This window comes from Leishmania panamensis, assembly GCF_000755165.1.
Source record: "Leishmania panamensis strain MHOM/PA/94/PSC-1 chromosome 29 sequence".
Lineage (NCBI taxonomy): Eukaryota > Euglenozoa > Kinetoplastea > Trypanosomatida > Trypanosomatidae > Leishmania > Leishmania panamensis.
Window position 1 is genome coordinate 613,321 of NC_025875.1, and position 20,454 is coordinate 633,774.

At 55.5% G+C, this 20,454-nt stretch overlaps 4 protein-coding genes across 4 annotated transcripts, besides 2 other annotated features; all 4 read left to right on the plus strand.

Annotated features, from left to right (window-relative positions):
* Positions 1-4,954: 4,954 nt before the first annotated feature.
* Positions 4,955-5,932, plus strand: LPMP_291450 (RNA binding protein, putative; the record flags this gene model as incomplete). Its single annotated transcript, XM_010702450.1, has 1 exon — positions 4,955-5,932. The coding sequence occupies one exon, from the start codon at positions 4,955-4,957 to the stop codon at positions 5,930-5,932; it is 978 nt and encodes a 325-aa protein (XP_010700752.1).
* A 2,933-nt stretch (positions 5,933-8,865) lies between these two features.
* Positions 8,866-12,636, plus strand: LPMP_291460 (hypothetical protein; the record flags this gene model as incomplete). The annotated part of the gene is made up of 1 exon (XM_010702451.1): positions 8,866-12,636. One exon carries the CDS (start codon positions 8,866-8,868, stop codon positions 12,634-12,636), a length of 3,771 nt encoding a protein of 1,256 aa, XP_010700753.1.
* A 962-nt stretch (positions 12,637-13,598) lies between these two features.
* Positions 13,599-14,737: a repeat region.
* A 1,894-nt stretch (positions 14,738-16,631) lies between these two features.
* Positions 16,632-16,727: a repeat region.
* An 849-nt stretch (positions 16,728-17,576) lies between these two features.
* On the plus strand, positions 17,577-18,884 carry LPMP_291480 (hypothetical protein; the record flags this gene model as incomplete). Its single annotated transcript, XM_010702452.1, has 1 exon — positions 17,577-18,884. One exon carries the CDS (start codon positions 17,577-17,579, stop codon positions 18,882-18,884), a length of 1,308 nt encoding a protein of 435 aa, XP_010700754.1.
* A 740-nt stretch (positions 18,885-19,624) lies between these two features.
* Positions 19,625-20,122, plus strand: LPMP_291490 (clathrin coat assembly protein ap19, putative; the record flags this gene model as incomplete). Its single annotated transcript, XM_010702453.1, has 1 exon — positions 19,625-20,122. One exon carries the CDS (start codon positions 19,625-19,627, stop codon positions 20,120-20,122), a length of 498 nt encoding a protein of 165 aa, XP_010700755.1.
* Between the last annotated feature and the right edge of the window lie 332 nt (positions 20,123-20,454).

Here is a 20,454-nt window from a genome sequence, read left to right on the forward strand (position 1 = left end):
TACTATTTCTTCTCTACACCCTCCCCCCCTTCCTCCCCACCCCCCCCCCCCCCACACATACAGGTGTGCATATATGTGTCTTTTCTTCCTTGCTTTCCTTCTTGTTCCTCTCAGTGGTTGACGTTCTTTTTGTGTGTTCTTTTTCTTTTTTTTTTTCGCTTCTTGTTGACTGTATCGTATGTTGCTCTTTTCAATGCATCACAGAGAAAGCTCAGTATGAGCATGGCTACCCCCCTCTAAAAGCGCGTACCCCTCACTTGCCGTCCCCGTCAGCCCTCCATGTGTAAATTTCCTTCTAGAGGGAAAAATGCGTAGCCATCATATGCTTTCCCTCTACCAATCCCCCTCCTCACCTCCTCTGTGTGTCTGTCACTCTCTGTCTTGAGGCTTGAGGTGATCCTTCTCCTTTTCTCTGCTTCACACGCTTAGGCGCGTCTGAACCCGAGTGGTTAGTAGAGATGGTGATTGATATGTGCCCCTTCCCCCTCTTCTTTTCACTTCTACTTTTACTTCCCTCTCTTTGTATGCGCGCCTACATGTGTGTGTGTGTGTGTGTGTGTGTGAATACGAGGCGGCAGGTATGCGCAGGTGCTTTCCCTTCCTCGGCGGCCGGCGTGAAATGAAGCCCGCGTCTTTCACTGACACAAAGTAGTCCGTGCCCCTCCTCTTCATCTCTTCCTCTTCCATCACTCTTCACCTTCACACTGCACCGCCTCTATTTTCTCCTTTTTTTACGAACCCCTTTGTTTCTTCTCTCTGTTCGAGACTTTTTGTCTTTTTTTCGATTTCCTCCGTTCTGGCAGCTGCTCTTCTTCCCCTCTCTTCGTCTTGTTCGTGTTGTGAGTAGTCCAAGAGGGAAGAGAGAGGGACAAAATGCAGGGGGAGTAATATCGAAGCAAAGGGAGTAGTAAAGCGGTGGCAAGATGCATGCGCTCTCCCCTCACACGTTCACAAAGCGTTTGGTACAAGCAGTACTTGAGAGACTGGAGAGGGAGACGCGTACTAGCTACTGCTGGCATGCAGTGGGCTCTAGTCCCAGCTCAGTTTCACCGAGTTTCCTCTTTCCTTCGGGCAGATGTGTTGACCCGAATTCGCCCATTTTTATTTCTTTGCTCACCGTATACCCGTGGACTACGTTGAACATCCCCTCTTCCACCTCCTTCCACCAGATGGCTGGAAGGTAGGGAAACCGAACCAAAGGCGTTTTCAGACATCCACCACATTCGAGGGAGGACGACTGAAGCGAACTAAAGCACAAATGGCTGAATGGGCACCAACACCTTGCCTTTCTGCCCGTGGAAGTAGTAAAACGTCTCTGTCGTGGACCGAGGCGATATCTGCAGTTCAGCACCAGCGTCGGTGTCTGCGAAAGAGGGGATGAGGAAGACACCACACAAAAGTGAGTGTCAATAGGCACGTTGCTTCTATGTTTTGCTCATGCCTGCACCCTCCGTCCTTGGAGATCTACAACTTTTTCTCTGCACCGCCTCTCAACGACTACCATATTTTTTTTTTCTGGGCTGTGCGCCGGCGCTTGTGTGGTTGTGCTCTTTTTCTTTGTCGTGCTTTGCAGGTCCTTTAGGCACTCGACTTGTGCGACTTTCTCTCCTGTTTTGTTCGCTCTTCTTCTTGGCGCGTAATTTTTTTTCTTCTTCTGCGTTCTCGTTCATCATCGTGCGTCCTCTCTCTTTTCCAGTTTTTTTTTCTTGGTGGTGGTGGTGGTGGTTTCGCTTTTCCCTCCATTGATGTTTTTTGCCGTGATTTCTTTCGTTTGTTTGTTTGTCTTTGATGCCGCTTTCTTTTTTTTTTCTTCCCCCTCCCCCCTCCCCCACCCCTTTGAAGGACACTCTTTGCGAACCGGCGCACCTCGTTTTCCCTTTTTGTTTGCTCAGTTTTCCCTACCCCCCTCTGTATGTTTACCTTCCTCGAGATGGCGGTCTGCCTCCAAAGCGTTCCACCACTCTTTTTTTTTCCCCGTTCGTTCGTTCACCGTTTCTGAGGGGCTTTGGCTCCCTCCTCTTCCCCCCTGTTTTGGCTCATGTACACTGAATTGATTCATGACAGCGACGGTGGCGGTGACGCTTGGGGTGATATTGGTGATCCCTGCGTTTCTCTATCTCGCTGTGTATTTCTATCTATGTATATGTGCCTATACCTGCGCTGTATGCGGCAGCGCTTGCGACGCACTCTCTACACATATCCGCGAGCATTCGCCTCCCCTGCCCTCCCTGTCCACAGTGGCTACTTTCTCGTTCTTTCTCTCTCTCTGCGCTTACAACCGGACAGCCGCCTGTTTTTCTGTGCGTGTGTGCGTGTGTGTCTATCTCGCCGCTCTTTTGTGTGGTTTCTGCGCCTCTCCGTGCGTCCGCGTTGTGTGTGTGTGTGTGTGCGCATGTGCCATGATGACTTCGGGTGGGCTTCTTTTCTTTTCTTCTGTTCGCTTCCTCCTCCGCTGGTCTCCCTCCTGGCTCTGCAGTTGAAGGCACCCACAGCACATGCATGCACACTACCGATGGCATTCTTGTCGTCAGCAAGAAAAAAAAATACCAAACAAACACGAGCAGAAGGGGGAGAAGGGGTGGATGGCGGGAGAATGCTAGTGAGACGCAAGAGGAGAAAGAAGTGGTGGAGAAAGCGCACATGTATTCAGATGCACACGGCGCCATCCGTTCGCATGTTTGTTCTCTAACAATAGAGCACGAAATTGATTTGAAAAGTGGATCAAAACAGAAAGAAGCGACAGGTGCAGGGAGCCCCCTTTCTTGTTCTCCTGTGGCGCCGCCGCCGCTGTGGTTCTCTTTTTCTCGTCTTCCTCCTCCTCCCTTTCTCGCCCCCGCCCCTCTTCCTGTTCCTGTTTGTCTGTGATAGTGTTTTAATTTATTTCTTCAGTTTATCCCCTTTCCTTTGTTGCTGTTGTGCGCTTTAAGGCTACCTTTTCACATTGCGTTTGCGTGTTTGATTTTCGTCGTCGTTTCTGAGTGAACTGCTTTAGGCAAACCGGCACGAGGGGAAAAGGCCAACGCAAGACACCCGGAACACAGAGACGAGGGAAAGAGATGAGCGAGAGCCACACCATCGCAAACGACCAATAGAAAGGAAAAAAGTCAGTGTTGTTGGGTTTGATTATTCGTTGATCTCTTGACACCTCTTCCCCCCTTCTTTTCATCTTCTTGCCTTTCTTTCTGATTTGTGTTTGTGTGCGGTCTTTTATTTATTTATTTTTGCTCCTTCCCTTCTTGTCGCTTTCCCCCCTTCCTTTCCTCTTCCGCTCATCCTGCTTTATCTTCTGCATGTGCGCCTCTGTTTACTTGTTCCGTGATCCTTCGAACGATGTTTCCCTTCTCGGTGTTCTCCGTTCTCCTGCTGCGTTTAAGGATTTTCTCTTCCTCCCTCTATGTATAGATAGATGCATGTGTATCCTCTCCCGCTTCCGCTATCCTCCGCGAGTCTTCTCGTCTTGGTGCTCTTCTGAGCTTTGTTTTCTCATTTTGTGAGGAAGGGAGAGGAAGGCTCCTTCTTCGAGGGCGTGTGTGTGCACGTGTGCGTATGTGTGTGTGTGTGTGTGCCTGTGCTTTAGTGTCTCTTTGCTCATTGCCGTCCTTTTTTTTTTGCTGGCGTATGCACACACAAGCACACATCTATGAAGATATATGGAAGCACAAACAGAGACTGAAAAGTGCGCATGCAACTAAACCCCTCAGTAACCCCCCAAAGCGTGTTTATCCAAGTGCACGTTTGAGTCTTCTCTCTTTCACCTTTCCTTTCAGCGCTCCGCTGCTGTGTTTTCTTTTCTTTTCGTGCTTCACTGTTCTGTTTTATCTGTTGGTGCTTCTCTCTCTCTCTGTGTGTTCTTCTCACTTTACTGCCCGTTGAAGTTGGTGGCAGGTAAATTCTTTGTTATTTTTGTTTCTCTGTTTCGATTTCGATTTCTTTTTTTTGCTGGTTTGTGTTCATCTTTGCTCGTGCAATCTGTTTCTCTCTCTCTCTCTTTTGAGAAAACAGCAACAGCAAGAGATGCTGTCGTAACAGAAGGCTCTTCAGGCTGTGGTTCGTTGTCGTCGATTTGGTTTTACTTCTTGTTTACGTTGCTCGACGGATGAGAAGAGGAAAGAAAGCACAAAGTCACTGCTAAGTACGCGAGGATCCGAAGGAATAGCTGAGCGCGGCCTATGCAAACAAAAAAAGCCCCCCCCCCTTCACACACACAAGCACCAATATACAGCAGGGGTGATCCTCTTGGAAACAACGAAGGGGAAACGTAGAGGTGACTTTCGAGCTAATGCAGAGTGCGCCTCTGGAAGAGATGGAGAGGGGGGCGCCTGTCGAGGAGAGAGAGGCGCTACTGTTGCCTTTGTGAGTAGAGAGGCGGTGGATAGAGTAGAAGGGGCAGTGGCAGTTTGCTTGGATATTGGCGGTGTCAGAGAGGAGGAGCACTACGGCATGCGATCGCCTCACTTCCCCCACCCCCTCCCTTCTCGTCTTCCTGCCTGCTACCCTATCTGTGCGACGCTACAGCTCTTATGGCGACGTGATGTTCCGCTGGGCAGTTGTCGACGCGGCGCTTGACTAGTAAGATCACTCTTCACCTAAAAGGCGTGTGAAGATGGGTCTCCCTCTTCTCTCGCTTCATCATTCTAGCTTCTCTTCTCCACATGGAAGGGGCACACCATGCTCTCATTCGTTCTCACTTTTCTTATCCTATCCCGCTTTCCTCTTGACGTCCTGGCTATTCTGAGCAGGGTCCTTACTTGAGGGAAGAACAGCAAAGGCCAGCCAGCTCGTTTATTCTCTTATACCCTTACACTCAGGCATATGTGAGGTACACGCTCTTCTCGGCGACCCGTCCACCTCTATTCCTCCTCTCTTTCAGGGTCGACCATCCTGCACCCAGAGGCACACACGCGCCCGGAACAGTTAAAGTTAAGTTTTTTTCTTTGTTGCTGTTTCCATTAGTATGGTGTCGTTCACGTGTAATTACTGCCAGGATGTGGTGAAGAAGCCAAAGGTGCAGAGCCATGCAAACGCCTGCGGCTGCGATACGTTCACCTGCGTCGATTGCATGCGCGTATTTGACTTGCACACCATCAAAGGCCACACCTCCTGCGTGACGGAGGAGGAAAAGTACCAAGGAAAGTGGAAGCAAAAGCTTAGCAATGGCAGCAGGATTGTGAGGTCGGCGGTGGCTCCGCGCGGCAACATTGAGCGCCCGCCGTGCGCGCTAATGAACGACCTTAGCTCCTCTGATGAAAACAGCGACGACGACTGGGTGACCCGTCGCGGCGGTAAGGGTGCAGGGGCACCCCAAAAGTCAGCTGTTCCCACATCTAACGGGCACCCAAAGCCAAGCGCAACGGTGTACCGCAAGCATCCGCGCCCTGGCGTGAGTCTCTCCTCCTCGGACGACGACGACACAGTTAAAAAGTGTGCCACGACGGTGCCGATGGCACCAGCGCACAAGAAGGCTAAAGCGGCCTGCTCAGCGTCTGTGACCCCGTCGTCGAGGTGGCTGGCGGCTGCGCCTGTCCCGCCGGTGCAGTCGCCTGCAATGGGGAGGCCTGAGGTGAAAAAGGACACTGCCGCACATGCCGCACCGGTGCCGCACCAGATGCCCAAAGAGGTGCGAGACGAGGCTGAATGGGAGGTGGCACATCCCTGCAAGGAGGATACGCCACTGCTCCTGCCGCGCTCCACGATGCCGAGGGACTGCATCGTGCCCTCCTTCGTGTTGGGCACCAGTGAAGAGGTGGCTGGCATTGTGGCTGACGTGTTAAACGACAGCGGTGTCTCCTCCATGCGCACGAAGGAGGTCGCGAAGGGGCTCGTGGAGCGGTACGCGAAGCGAATCGCCAAGTCGGTGCGGCACGCGGTAGAGATGGCTGCCGAGTCGGGTGCCTTGAGGATGGACAGCGACGGTAGCGTGTCAGTTACGTAAGAGAAACGCATGCGTGACGCGAGTGTGGGAATAGTTTTGGACGCAACACTGTGTCTTGTGCACAGGCGTATACATACTTTGACGTCGCTGTCACGCACTGCTGCCTCTCTTCTTGTCTCGGGCGTAGTGGTTGAGCCTTTCTGTTCGGGAGCACAACAATCAAAGGCTGCATTAACGTGTAAGTGTAGCAGAATGCGTGGTGTAAATGGTTTACGTGTGTGTGTGTGTGTTCACCCCTCAACACTACGTTGTCGCTGTCTCTTTCCGTCTTATGGTGGCGATTAAACTGCCTTCCCCCTCTTTCCCACCTTGTCTCACGCGTATTCTGCTTTGCAGTGTACACGTGTGTGTGTGTGTGTGCGTGCGGAGCATTTCGCTGAGGGGGGAGGGGCACAAGAAAATAAAAAAATAAAGGCACGGTAACGGAGAAGAGGCACGGATGTGTACGCGTGGGACTGGTGAGATTAATGATCGGCTCCCAAGGCAGAGGTAAGGTAGAGGTTGAGGCGCCTCTTTGACAGCCTCGCCGGTGGGTCTCCGTCACTGAAGTGTGGCCTGTCTTCTTTTCCTTTTACCCTTGTCAAAAACGAGTCAAACTTTACAGCTGTGCGGGAGCGTCGCCCGTGCAGCGGGTCAGTGCAATGGCATCTCTCTTTTGCTTTGCTGGTCGTGTCAGAGTCTCCAGCCCCACAACATTTGTCTGTTCAGTGTTACACAGAGTCTGAGCCGCGACTCTGTGGGATGGAGGGTCGACTTTTTGGGGTCGGGGTGTGGGTATGGGGCGAGATCACCCGTCCACACACTACATAGACGGCATTGTAGCACCTTTCCTTGGCGGTGTGTAGGGCGGCCGGACACACCCACACACGTACATACCGCTTCCGTGAGTAGGCATAGCGTACGCCGCAGGTATATTTTTGTGTGCGGTTGCCTGTGTGCTTCTCTTCTTACCCCCTTTTCCATCCTTTCTCCCTTCTTCATTCTCTCTCCTTGCCTCGCTGCTGAGTGCGTCACTGCGAAGCCTCTATTTGCATACCGCCCTGCACTTGCTGGCTGATGCACATTTAAGCGCGTACAGGCTTGTGCAGTGATCAAAGGTGGAGGTCATCCGCATTCACGTGCTCATCCACGCGCCTGTCGTACCTGACTTAGCATCGGTCGACTCTATAGAGAAATGGATACGAAAGAGGGCATCTGCCATCACTAGCTCACAACCCCAGAACGGACACCACCGCAAAACTGACGCACCCGTGAGAATCAAAAGAAGCGCCGACTAGAGTGACTTGAGAATTCAGACATTTTAGTTGTTTCCGAGATCGTGCAAGCTCGGAGCAGGTGGGAGAGGCGAGCAGAAAAGTAGACGCCTACCTACCCACTCACCAACCAACACACAGAGAGAAGAGTCGCCAGTTTCAACGCCTTTTCCCTTCCTTCCCCACTCCTCGCGTGTGCGTGTGACTCGCTCTTGCTCCGTTTCTCCCTGCCCTTTTGTTCACCATTGCCATTGTTTGGCACTCAACCGTATTGTGCGCGCCCGATCGCATTGCTAGCGACAAGGAAAGAGAACTTAGCAAAGAAGATACATTTTCTTCTTCTGCCTTTACGTACCACCCATCACCCCACCTCCTACAGCGGCTTGTTCTGGTTCTCTCCCACTTTTTTCCTCCTGTCGCCACGTACGCCGACAGACACACACGTACCCGCTCTAAGCAGAGGCGAGAGGTGCACATTTCTTTTGCTTTCCCAACTCCGTCCCTTCCCTCCCCCTTTCCCCACTCTTGCTGGCTTTCTAGCATATACGTGTATTCTTATCATTTTTTTTTTCAAGTTTGGCATTTCCCCTTCGCTTGACACACACGAACGTGCATGCGTTTTGGTCGTCGTTTCACTCTTCCTTCTTCCCCCCCCCCCCATACACACACACGCACGCATTTCCCTCCAGCACCGGTTGGTTCCTGGAGCAAAGGCTCTTCCCACTCTCTCTTTCTCACGCAGACGAGCATGAGGAGGAGAGGAATGGGCATTGCACCTCCTTCTCTCTTCCCGTTCATCTGCGTTTATTTTATTTGTTTTGTTTCACCTTTGCACGCTTCGTTTGATCGCAGCCGTTTTTCTTTTCTTTGCTGCCCCTCCCCCCGTCCCCTCCCCTTTCCGCGGGAGTTTTCTCTGTGTGTTTTTCTGCCTGTATTCTGCGAGTGTGCCTCTTTAAACTCTCTTTTATGTTTTCGTGTGTGTTTGCTCGTCTCTTCTGTGGTTACCCCGGTGCTCTTGTGTCGGCCTAGCAGACGGAGTGTGGGCGAGTGTGTCTCCGTTAGTGTTACCATTATTGCCGGTTGTTTTGCTTTAGTGATCGTAGTACGTAGAGAGAGAGAGACAGGATAGGGTGGTGAGTGAAAGCGAAACAGGACATTATATGTTCCTGCTCTTGTGTGTGTGCTAAGAGAGGGAGAGAGCGAGGGGGACGCATCAAAGAAAACAAAAAAGACAGCAGAAGCGAAGATACCGAGCTCATTTGATGTAGTGACTGTGATTTCCATTGTCTTGGCTTCGTTTTCGCCTCTCTTCTCACTTCTCGTACTTGCTCACTCTGTTTCTCTCTTCACCCACGCTCCCTCAACCCCTCTTCCCTTTCGCCTATTCACCTCCTCCCTCTCTTGCGACTTTTCTTTACCCCTTTTCCCTCTGTGCCTATCGCAGCGTCCACGCACGCGACACACATACGCGTAAGTTTACTCACGCGCCTCTCTTGATTTGTTTGTTTTGCCTTTGGCCTCCATACACACCCACCGTACACATGCGTGTGGCGTTTTTGCGCCCTCATCCGGATATCGCCTTCCCTTATTTCTTCTGTGTCGTCTTATTATTTGCCTCCTTTTTTTTTTGCTTCGCGTGTGCCTCCATTCCCCCCTCCCCTTCCCCAGAGAAGTGCTCTCATGGATTCGCAGGAGCAGCAGCAGCAGCACCGAAGTAGTGTGCAGAAGAGCGAAAACATCTGCCATCTTCTTCAGCTTTACAGTGGGCATCATCAGCGGAAGCCAAGTCAACCCGGTGCACACCACACATCATCTCCGGCCACAAGCAACAAATCCCCTGTGATGGTACCAGACGTGAGGTTTTCGGTTTGCAACACCACTCCACCTTCCGTGCTGCCTCCGAATAGAAAACCTCTGGAGCACCCGGATTTGCCCACCTTCGCCATCACGAGCATATTGAGTCCCTCACAAGTGCTCAATGCCTCTGTGAGCACTAGTGCTAGCTCGATAGCATCTTCTACCCCAGTGAGAGCTAGGCCGACCAACAGTATGCATAGTTGCGCACCAGAGTCACTGCAACTACAGCAGTGCCCACTACCTCATTTTGGTGAGGCAGTACTGCCCCTGTCCCCCAGGAAGACGGGTGACGCTCGCCCCTTGCGACGCTCCCACGCGGTGTCCTGTGAAAACGGGCATGGTGTGAATGCACCTCTCGCGCAGTGCCTTTCCTCATCGAAAAGGTCGGTGCAGGATGCACGGGGCGCTAAGACAGGCTTGGGTGACATTGGCATGCATGTGCGCATCTCAGCGACTGGTTTGATGCCCATTTTGCCCGTGACGGCTACGCACCCAGCGGCCGCGACAGATTACCCGATGTCGGCAGCAACGCCGAGCCTTCCTATGCCCCGCATACCTCATCAAAAGCGAGGAGATCGCCGAGCGCTACACCGCTGCAACGACAGCGGCAGCGGCAACCCCCCGCGCGTCACCGACGAGCTAGGAGAGCTGTACCCCAGCATCACACTAGTACCGCCATTGACGGCCACTGTTCGCGTGACGCAAGCGAAGGCTGCCACTGGGAGAAGCACCACACTTCAGCCCCGTCCTCCGTTCACCTGCGTCCCTTTCATGCCTTATCATCCGAGTGTGGTGGTGCGGCCACAGCCCGCGCAGTCTTCGAATCCGAGCGAGTCGCGCTTTGGTGCGCCAGATGCCTTTGGTCGCTCTACTCTGGCCGAATCGCTCTCCCATACTTCCCACATGTTCGCAACCGGCTACGGCGCGTCCGAGGGCAGTGAACAGCTCCGGTTGCTTAGTCCACACCCGCAGGCCTCGTTGAAACTACTCGACCCCGAGGAGGTCAGCGAGGACCGCAGCGACAGCTTAAAGGTTTTGTCGCCGTGGCCGCCATCGCAGCTGCAGAGTTCTCTCACGTGCCCCTTTTCAACGCCGGATGGTGCGGAGGGTAAGAGCCATACTGATAGCTTCGTGGGTGTCTCCGACACACTCTACTCACGCCAGCTGGACAGCGAGCGCTTCCCCATATTGTCATCAACGTGCCGCCGCGTGGCATACAGCGTCAACGCTTCTCGAGACATGCCCGTAGTACTGCCCTTCATCGACCCTTTCGCTGAATTCGAGGGGATGCCATGTGGCCGTCGCACGTCCTCGAGCACCACCGGCTTGCTGGCGAGTTTCGGCACCCCGGCCGGCACGATGAACTCCAGCGACAGCGTCCTCGAGAACAGCGTCGCAGCACTACCGGGTAGTGGCAGCATGCAAACGCGATCGTGGGCGCTGGGACCTCCGCCCGCCCGCAGCGGCGGCAGCTCCTGTGCAACGCACGCGTACCCCAGCAGTGGGAGGGTCAGCATGGCCACTATGTGCGCTGTTGAAAGCAGCTACGCATTAGCCGAAGCTCAACCAGGACGTTTCCTCTGCCCAGCTAGCGAGGAGAAACAACACCAAGTCTGCGAGCAACCACCAAATCACGACTTTCAGAAGATCTGTGACACAGCTGCTCTGACTACGCCTCGCTCGACACATCACTCGGCTGCTCACATCTCGACTTTGGAGGCGTCGATAAATGGCTGCAGCGTGGTCCAGTCGAGCCTCACGGCCATCACCGCGTTATGCGCGCGTAGGAAGCCCCTGGACGGCCAGAAGAGAAAGCAGTTGCTCGGTAGCTGTACCTCACAGCACTGCAGACCTCGAGAAATGCGCGGCACATCCACCAGAGTGGACTCAGTAGCAGCCATATCTGACACTGTTACCGCCACCACCATTTTCACCACACCGTCGTTTACCTGCACGGTGTTGCCGCAGGGCACCGCAACCCCGACAACGCTAAGTAGCCGCGTGTCCCTCTCCGCCTCAAAACTCTTGGTGGGCGGCATCGTGTTGGGTGCGTCGCCACAAGTCGCTGTTGCGGCGGCGGCGACACAAGCGGCCGAGGAGGGCATAGAGACTGGTATGAGCCACGGAAGTTCGCTCCGCTTGCTGGAGCGGCAGTGGGCGAGCCCCTCCTGTTCTGCTTCGACTCTCTCGATGTGCTCCTCGCCTCGGGGACGCAGCAACCGAGGCCCCGCCGCTGCCGGAGGTCGCAGTGGACGCGGTGGGCAGAGGCACGACGACTTCCAGTGTCCATCGTTTATTAGTGTGCCACCGCTTGTGTACGGTGCGCAGGCACCGCCCTTTTGCTCCCTTACCGCTTCCGGCGTTCGAGCCTGGGTAGAGGAATGCAGCGTGGATGCGCCGATTGACATCTGTGCAACATCGTTGTCGTCCCTGTTCTGCAAGACCGATTCGCAGCTGCGCACAGCGGATAGCAGCGTTAGCGGCAGAAGAAATTTGCGGGGGTCGATGCCGCACGGCGAATGCGCTGTCGGGGTGAGCGGGGTCCTGCGACCAAGCTATAGTTTCCATCGCTCTCGCCTCGCCTTGCCCAGCGAGGCCAAGCGCTCCGGCGGCTGCTCCTCGCGTCGAAAGTCACCACTGCCGCCTAGCCTGCCGGCCACCGTTGACAACCTCACCAACAACTCCCCGTTTCAAGGCGCCGTTTTTGTCGACTCTTGCGCGCCCTCAGTTGTGAAGGGACACGAAAGCGATGCCGGGTCAGTGGCGGCGACTACGACAACGATGACGACCACCGCAGTGACCACCATTGCTCGCTTGACATCGCGCGTGATCGCTTCGCAGAGGGGGCCGAGCAACACCTATATGGAAGATGAGGGGACTGAGATGGTGAGCGACATGAGGATGAGTTTCGCGCCTGCTCGGAACGCGGCCATTATGATATCGACAGTGAGAGAGGAGATGCGTCCAAGCCGCATCCGTCTTATGGACACAATGCTCGAACACCCGGATGCACCACCATTTGCTAAGGCTGCTGCTCAGCGTCTTCACGAGCGACGCACGCACCAGCTGCAGCAAGCCCAGTCACCCGGCACGTACTGTCCGCCCGACCTCGTGCGCAGCGACGTCGTCTCGGCCGCTGCGGAAGTACCAGTTATCGTTACCACGACCACCTCCATCCGCTCATGCAGCGGCATGAGCAACTCTTGCACGACACAGCCACAGACTTCCAGCGGTGCTGCTGCCGGCGCAGATGATCCACACAACCAGGAGCAGGTGTTGCCATTGCCTTCACATAAGCAGGGGCGAGCCCGGCAGCTCAGCGCGTCTTTGGTCCCGTGCCTTTACCACGCGTACCACTACCCCTGTGACGTCCACAAGCACTCGAAGCAGCAACAACACACAACGATGGTGTCGTTTGAATCTGTCAAGGCTATCAACCCCCTGCAACCGAATGCACTGGTGCCACGCGCCATAGTAGATGCGAGCACGCCTGTGTCCGGTTGCCTAACAGCGACGGAGGAGCATCTCCCCAAGGTGCTGCCTGTCAAGCCCTCCGGACTACACTACTCAATCAAGTGCTTGTTCGGCCTGTGATGTGGCAGTGAGAGGGCAAGCAAAGCAGTCATCTCTCGCCACCTGGAGCATACAGTAGTTCTTCCTTATATGATTTCTTGTTTGCACCTCAGCTTAAATGCCCGTCTCCGAGAGTGTCGGAGTGCGATGTGGTATTTTTCTTTCTCTTCCAGTGTGCACGCGTTTTGCGCTTAGTTAGGTGAGCGAAAGTGTACATGGTGGAGGCCCTCGTTCTGCCCCCCTCTCCGCATTGCTGGAGCTTCCCTTCGTTGTCGAAGACAATCAGACGGGAAGGGGTTCTCTTGGTGTTCAGAAGCTGAAAACTGACAAGGTTCTCAGCGCGAGGCCCAAAGGGCTAGGGCTGTTATCACGGCCACCCGCGCACGCAGGTCCTGATGTTCGACGTGCGTGGTCAGCTGCCGCTTCCACTCTCTACCGCCTCGCGCCTTCGTCTTTCCCCCACCCGCCGTGGCTTGTTCGCCAGTCTCCCGCCCGTGGGCGTGCGGGTGGAGGGGGGCTTGGCGGCGCCTCGCAGGCCCCGCGCCGCGCCCGTGGGGCTTTGGTCTACGCGGGCCCGCCCCCGCCGGGCGAAACCGGAGGGGGGGGGCGGGAAGTTTGCCCGCAGGGATCCGCCCCAGGCCCCCCCCGTTGCAGCGGGCCTGCCGAGCCCCACGCCCGGCGAGGTACTCGAAACCGCACGGCGCCACCTCTGTCGATGACCTATCATTCCTCACATCCTCTGGAGGGTGGAGCACTGGAGCACTCCATGAAGCCGCAATTCCTTCTCCCCCAGCGAGGTACATCCTCTTTGGTGCGCGACAGCGCCACCAGCTGAAGCGCACCGTTGCGTGCACGTAGTTGGAAGAAGATCGCTACCTCCGCCTTCCTGGCGTGGAGTTCCGGCTATTGCATGGCATTGTCGCGATACGTTACAGATGTTATCAGAATTGTCAGACTCCGACTAGCCAGGGTGAAGGAAGTGTGCTCGCACGAGTGGGATCTGTCAATGGATCTTCTCTGGTCTTTCTACATGGCACTGAGCGAATTAAAGCTGCTCTGCGGCGCCACCACGCTGCAAGGCAGTGCTAGCAGCAGCTGCAGGAAGACCATTGAGCACTTCCACGCCAGAGCAGCGGCAGCTGTCGTGAGTACCGCAGCATACGCAGACAACGGAGACCTACTCGAGGAAATCAATCTCCTGTTCCTCGACTCCGTAGTGCCGTTGCGCCGCACCTGCCCTGTGCCTCTGGGCACCCACACGAGGAGGTCCACTTGCACTTCTGGTGCGGGAGAGACGTACATGTCGGATCGCAGTTTTGTTGCGACACCTTGGCGGGTTACACACCGGTATGCGGGCATCGACTCCCTGTGGAGCCCCGCACACACACACACACACACACACCTCCTTCATGTGCAACGCCGTCGCGTGTGCTTCAACGCACCACTCGCTGGCGGGCTGCGGATGGACTCACTGGACGAGGAACGATTCCCAGCATGCGTGCACCAGCCCTCTCCGTTTAGCGTCACTTCCTCACTCGCCATGGAGAGGTGGTGCGGCCCGGACAGACGTCGAATCAGAAGCCGCGGCCCTGCTGGCTCGTGGCTATCGCCCTGAGAGTGAGGCAGCAAAAAATGAGGTTTGGCCTGCTGTGCAGAGTGCCGAATCCGCTATGACACACAAAAGCAAGCGCGGAGAATGGCATGTTGCGACGTATTGGGCCACACACCGTGATGCTGCTAGTCCGTCGCGTGCATCTATCATTTCAGTTTGTGTTTGGCGACTGTGGGTTGAGGCACAAGGGTGAAGCTGGCTGAGCTTGCAAAATTGTGAGTGCCAGAGGTGGCGACGTTCACTGCATGGATGACGGACTTAATCAGCGGCCTCGGACACCTAACCGGCATCCCCTGCCCACCTGCACGGCAGACGCCAGCGCCCCGCCCTTGAGCAGGACCCTGGACGCTTTCCGCGTGGATCGAGGTGTGCGGCTCAGCCTGGCACCTCCGGCACCCATCGCGCCGCACGCGGCCGAAGAGGGGGCGGGGACGAGTCCATATGGCGCGTGGCCCTGCTGCGGCGGCAGGCGGTCCGTCCTAGAGGAGCAGAGCGTAGCCGCAGTGCAGCAGAGGCGTGTGGAGTGCATACCTCCCCCTCCTCAAGGCACACAATACCAATGATGGGCACCAGGAGGCTCTACTGAAAGCGGTCGTGGTGCCAAAGAGATTTCTCTATGGGGATTACTGTCTTGAATTTATCTCGCATCGATTTCTCTTTTCTAGCTAGATGCGTGTGTATATGCATATGGGTGTGTGGGTGCGGGTGATGTTGCTGCCCTGCCGCTGTACAATGGGGTGGTTGTCTTTCTTTGGGGGGAGCTATAGGTGCACACATGTAGGGGGTGCCGTTACTGCCGTGCTCTTTCCCTCTTGTTTTCTTCCTACCCTGCCAGCTGTTCCTCCTTTGCCTTTTGCCCCTCTTTTATCCTTCAGGCTCACTTACACCCCTCTGCCTTCTCCTTTTTCTCGCTCTTGCACAACTCTCCCCCCTCCCCACCGTTTTTTTTTGTGGGCTAGTTAAACGCGCTCCTACACAGCAAAACCTGCCCAAACTTCGCTTGGGCACCCCTTTTCGTCTCTCTTATCTTTGTTTCTTCAGGGAGCACGCCCCACTCTCCTCCCTCCTCCTTTGGCCTCCCCGTGCTGTCGACCTGGCCCATTCGTACCTTTGCGGTTTGATCTCGCTGGTGCCCACACAAGCATGCGTACGGCCCCATATACGCGGCAGTGGTGGGGGGGGGGGCAGAGAAATACATAGTGACCGGCATATAAACTGATGAATGCCTGGATAGAGAATCTGCAGCCAGCACAGACTACTGCGTATTACTGTGCGCCACTCTTCCTGAGCGCTCCCGTCAGACACACACACAAAAAAAGCGTATCACCACACATAGGTAAAGGGGCGCACTGACAGATGTGGCGTCGTGTACACAACAGTGTGTGTCTCTCTCTTGATCGACCACACATATCGTCGTGGTCGTTTTTTTGTATGTTTCCGTGGCTGAGAAGAGCCGGTCCTCGCGCTTTGGGTGGTAATTTGACCGTTGCTAGCGTACTGCAGCACACCTTTTTAAGCTTCTTCCTGTCTTTCTCTCTCTCTCTCTTCTGAAACAGTCGCACCGGCTAACCGTCTGTTTTCGTTTGTGTGTGTGTATGCGTGTGGGTGTGTGTGGGTGGGTGGGTGGGTGGGTGGGTGTGTGTCTTATCTTGCCATATTTGTGCCCGTTCCCTCCCTTCCTCTTTCTCCCGCTTCACTGGGTACGTAATCCTGTGCTCACCAGACACTGCACATTCCTCACTTTCTGGGGCTTTTTTTTCTTTCACGTCTACACGTTTGTGCTGGCGGGCGCAGATCATTTAAGGAATGAGTTTGCTTCATAGAGAGAATGGTACATGTGAAGCGTACGGGTTTCCGTTTCAGCGATACGCACTCTTGAGATCGTCACTCCTCCTATGTCAAACGTTGAAAAGGGATGTTAGACCCAAGAGCAGTGGTGCTTCTCTCATTGTTGTGCGTGTGTTGGTTGCGCTGGCGTTTCGTTTCCGCACTCAATTTCCCTCGCTGTTGAGCAGTTACCGAATCTCCCCACTCACCGGAGCAGGGGGCCCCTTTTCCTTTTCGTTGTTGTTCATGGATTCGATTGCTGATGGAGCTGCCTGTCCTCTTATCTCCTTTCTCGTGAGTTCTACAGCCCCTCCCCCACCACCACCGTCACCACCTTCTCGTGTCTTCATGTCGTTCTCTTTTTTTTGGCTGTTGGTGTTTGGGCCACCGCCCTCTTCCGCTCCGCTGGTTGCCTCCCGTGAAGTTTTTCTTCTGTAATGGGCGTGTGTGGCCCCCTTCTCGAGAGAACAGAAAAAAAAAAACACAGGAAACAAAATAAGAGAACAAATCTGAGAGAAAGTGGGAAAGACGCTGTGCTTTTTCTGGCATCCCTCACTCTCTTTCCGGCTACTTCACGGCTGCTTCGCATCATGCAATGGGGCCTGTGACAGGGCCGGGTAGAGTGGAGGGGAGCTCATGCTCTACCCGGCCGAATAAAGGCGCTGAGAAAAGACGGGTGTATCGATGTGGTGTGTGTATGGGTACGCCCGCAATACTGCACGAGTGCCTCCTAAACACTTCAAAGGCGAAGAGAAGCAGCACACACACACACACCAAAATGACCGAACATGCCCAGCGGCGCCGTCGACAAAGCGAGGGAAAGATGACGGACAAACGCGACGAGTCCCTTCGCAATGATTCCGATCATGCCAGGCTCGGGTGAATTCAAAGCGTTGAATGAGTGGCGACAGTGCGACAGCACTTTCTCTTCCTTTTCTCCGTGTACTGGAGTCTTTGTTGCTCGGCTGTGCACTCACACAGGTTTGCAACTGATGGTCGGTATCGTCTCCTGCCCCACCCCCTTTTTTCCCTCCTCCGTGTTGCCACTTGGCGTACGCACACACCAACACCCAACGCGCACAGGTGATGACTCTGCTCTGTTTGCTCTCCCTCCACCCCTCTCTTCCCCTTTCCCCGGCTCGCCCCTGCATCCTCACCCACTCACCCCCACCACAGTGTGTACGCGTCAATATGACCAAGCGAGGAGTACATGGCGACCCCTGTTCGATTCACCAAGGTAAGCGCGAGTGCTCCACGGTGGTCCTGGGTGGCTGCTGACGTGGCAGAGAACCTCGTGCGCCTGCAGGGTGTGCTGCACCGCGCTACGCCACGACAATCACCGCTGCAGTTGCTACACGGGCAGGCTAGGCAGACGGCAACAGTGACCAAGCTGTCAGGTGTGTCTCGCTGTCTATCTACGGCAGCACCGAGGACTGGGATCTTCTCAGTTGCTGGATCACGGGGCTCGTCCCCGTCACCCAAACAGGACTCACCTGCTCCCTCCCGAAAGTCGGTGCACTCCATGAGCCTCACACTATCGGCGGAATCGGTGTGGGAAACGGTGCCACACTGGTGCGAGCTCTGCTCTGAGCCTGTCAATAGCTGGCACAGCCACATGGGCAAGCGCGACCACATGTGTCTTGAGATGATCCTGAACACCATGGTCAGCAGCAAAGGACTCTGGGAGCCAGACAAGGTGTGGGACAGCATTGAGCTGTTTAGAGGTCACTACACAAAGCGCCCACGCGGACAGCCGCGAACGCCCTCGCCGACTGTACAACGCCTGCTGAAGGAGGGCCTCTACGTGCCGAGCCCTGATCACCCGCTCAGCATCTTCTACGATGCCTTCGACCGGGGCGACCCATACGCGCGACGGGAGGAGCTGCATCTGCTCCTCTTGTACTTGAACGAGTGTGGGATGCTTTGTCTCACCCCCGATCTGTTCCCTCCAGCGGTCTTTCAAGGACACTTACTCTTGCACAGCGAGGTAGTGCCGGTTCTGACGCGCATCTTCCCCGACGGGGAGGTGCGCGGTATCTCGGCGTTGTTGCAGATGATAACCTGCACCTATGGACTGGCAGCAGCCTATGAAATGTGTGGGATGGAGCGCTTGGTGCCGGTCTCCTTGCTGCAGCACCGAGGAGTGAACCCAGAGCTAATGTCTGCCTTGTCGTCCGTAGAAGAGTTCGACAGCTTTGCGGCAAGTGATGATGCAACAGGTGGCATCGGAGGCGAAGAGGCTCTGGGAGAAAACGCGGAAGGTGACACTATCGATTCACCCTTATCGACGGACCAATCCATGGCAATGCGCTCCCTGAGCGCCGCCATGCCCCGGGCCATCCTCGGCTCCCTCCGCTGGGCCCTCGCTCCAGAGGACGCGAGTCCCCCGCCGGCCATCTTTCAGGACCACAAGCGCAACGCCTACTTGACCACCTTGGCAGCGCGCGCGGCACGCCTGCTGATGTCCGAGCTGATCTTCGAGCGCATCTCTGAATACGTACATCGCTTAGAGTGGTTCCTGCGGACAGACATCGGGCGGGAGTGGCTGCACAGTCACCACGATGGCCATCGAGAGGCAGACGCGGGCAGCAGTCACGCGGCCTCGCCGCGCTGGCTGCGCACTCAGTGCATCACCCCTTCATTGTCGAACGAGGGCAATGTTGCCTATACAAATGGTGGGCTCGTCGCTCATGGGCTTAACGGCACCGCAGCATCCGAGTGTACCGTTCAGATGCACGACGCGGCTCGTAAAGCGCGCATGCACGGTCGCCGCGGATTGCCCAGGGCGCCAGCCAACTCCCCTTTGGCTCGCAGTGTACGGTCTCTGTGAGACGGCGAAACAGCGCACGCTTCGGTGACGATGCGACGCATACTCTGAAAGCACTGAATCATCCGCCCACACACACACGCGTGGCAAACGAAACGAATTTGCAGCGGTGCACTGTTGGCTTAGCCATGACTGGTGATGCTGGTAGGGGATGTGGCGCGGCTTGCGCGAGGCAGTGCCTGTCCGGGAGGGGGGTGTACGGGTGTCTTCATCGACCTTGCAGTTCCCTGAAGACTGAGCTCTGAACACTTTGAAGAGGCAGCGGCGGGAGGCAGCAATGTAAGTTTTCACATCGATGCAGATGGTAAAAACAGGAGCGAAGCAGGCAAAAAAGAAAAATACTCAGCGAGTTGGACAAGTGCAAGCGGCATGGCTGCGGTCCCTCGCCAAACGGCTCACTCGCATAAAGCCACATCCCCAGCGTCTCCCACCCCACTGTGGGGCACGTGCAGTTTATGGGTGTGTGTGTGTGTGTGTGTGTATGTGCGAATGGATTACCCATGCATCGTCTCACGTACTCACACGCCTCACATGCACATGGCCTTTTCTCTTCCCCCCCCCCACTGCCATCTCACCTCATCTCCGCCTTCCCTCACAACGCGCAAGAGAGGGAAAAGGAGAGCGCAGCAAACACGTGTGTATATCGAAAGAGGAAAGAAAATAAACTCGGAAAAACAACGCGCCAAGCAAAAGTAGTCGGCAAACACACAATTTTTGCCCCGCCACGGCACTGCATAGACGTCATGATTCAGTTCCTGCTGCTGATGAGCCGCCAGGGCAAGATAAGGCTGTCCAAGTGGTATGTGACGCTCTCGCAGAAGGAGCAGGCCAAGATAATCCGTGAAGTGAGCCAGGCGGCGCTTGGCCGCTCTTCTCGCCTGTCCAATATGTTCGAGATTGAGGGGCGCAAGTACGTTTGCCGCCGTTACGCCTCTCTGTACTTCATCGTCTGCGTCGACAAGACAGACAACGAGCTGATTACGCTGGAAATCATCCACCACTTTGTCGAGGTGCTGGATCAGTACTTCGGCAACGTCTGCGAGCTCGACTTGATCTTCAACTTCCACCGCGCGTACTTCATCCTTGACGAGGTGCTGCTAGGCGGGGAGCTGCAGCTGAGCAACAAGCGCGGCATACTCGCCTACATCGACCGGCTTGACGCCGCCGCGGAGCGCAGCGAAGCCCGGCTCGAGGGTGGCTCTCTTGTTGACCAGATGACCAACGCCATCAAGGGTGTCTGACGGGTGCGCTTTAACGTCCCCAGGACGCCATCGTATTGGGGTGTCTTTTTCCCAAAAAAAAAAAGAATGCGGCCCGCGAGTACCCCTTTCGCACCCCCCATCCAAAACGGGGAAAGCGCCCGCACAGCAGGCAAACCAAGAAGCCCCGCGCGCCAAAATCCCAAAAAGCAGGACGAGAGATCCCCCAACAAACCCGAAAGGGTCGAGGGCACCACGCATTCCCCATGAGATATGCCAATGCCTGAGGTGAACGGTCCACGTAGATACGCTCTTGTTTTTCAGTCTTCCATGCCATAAACAAGCAAATACACACGCGCACAGCCGCAGCCCAC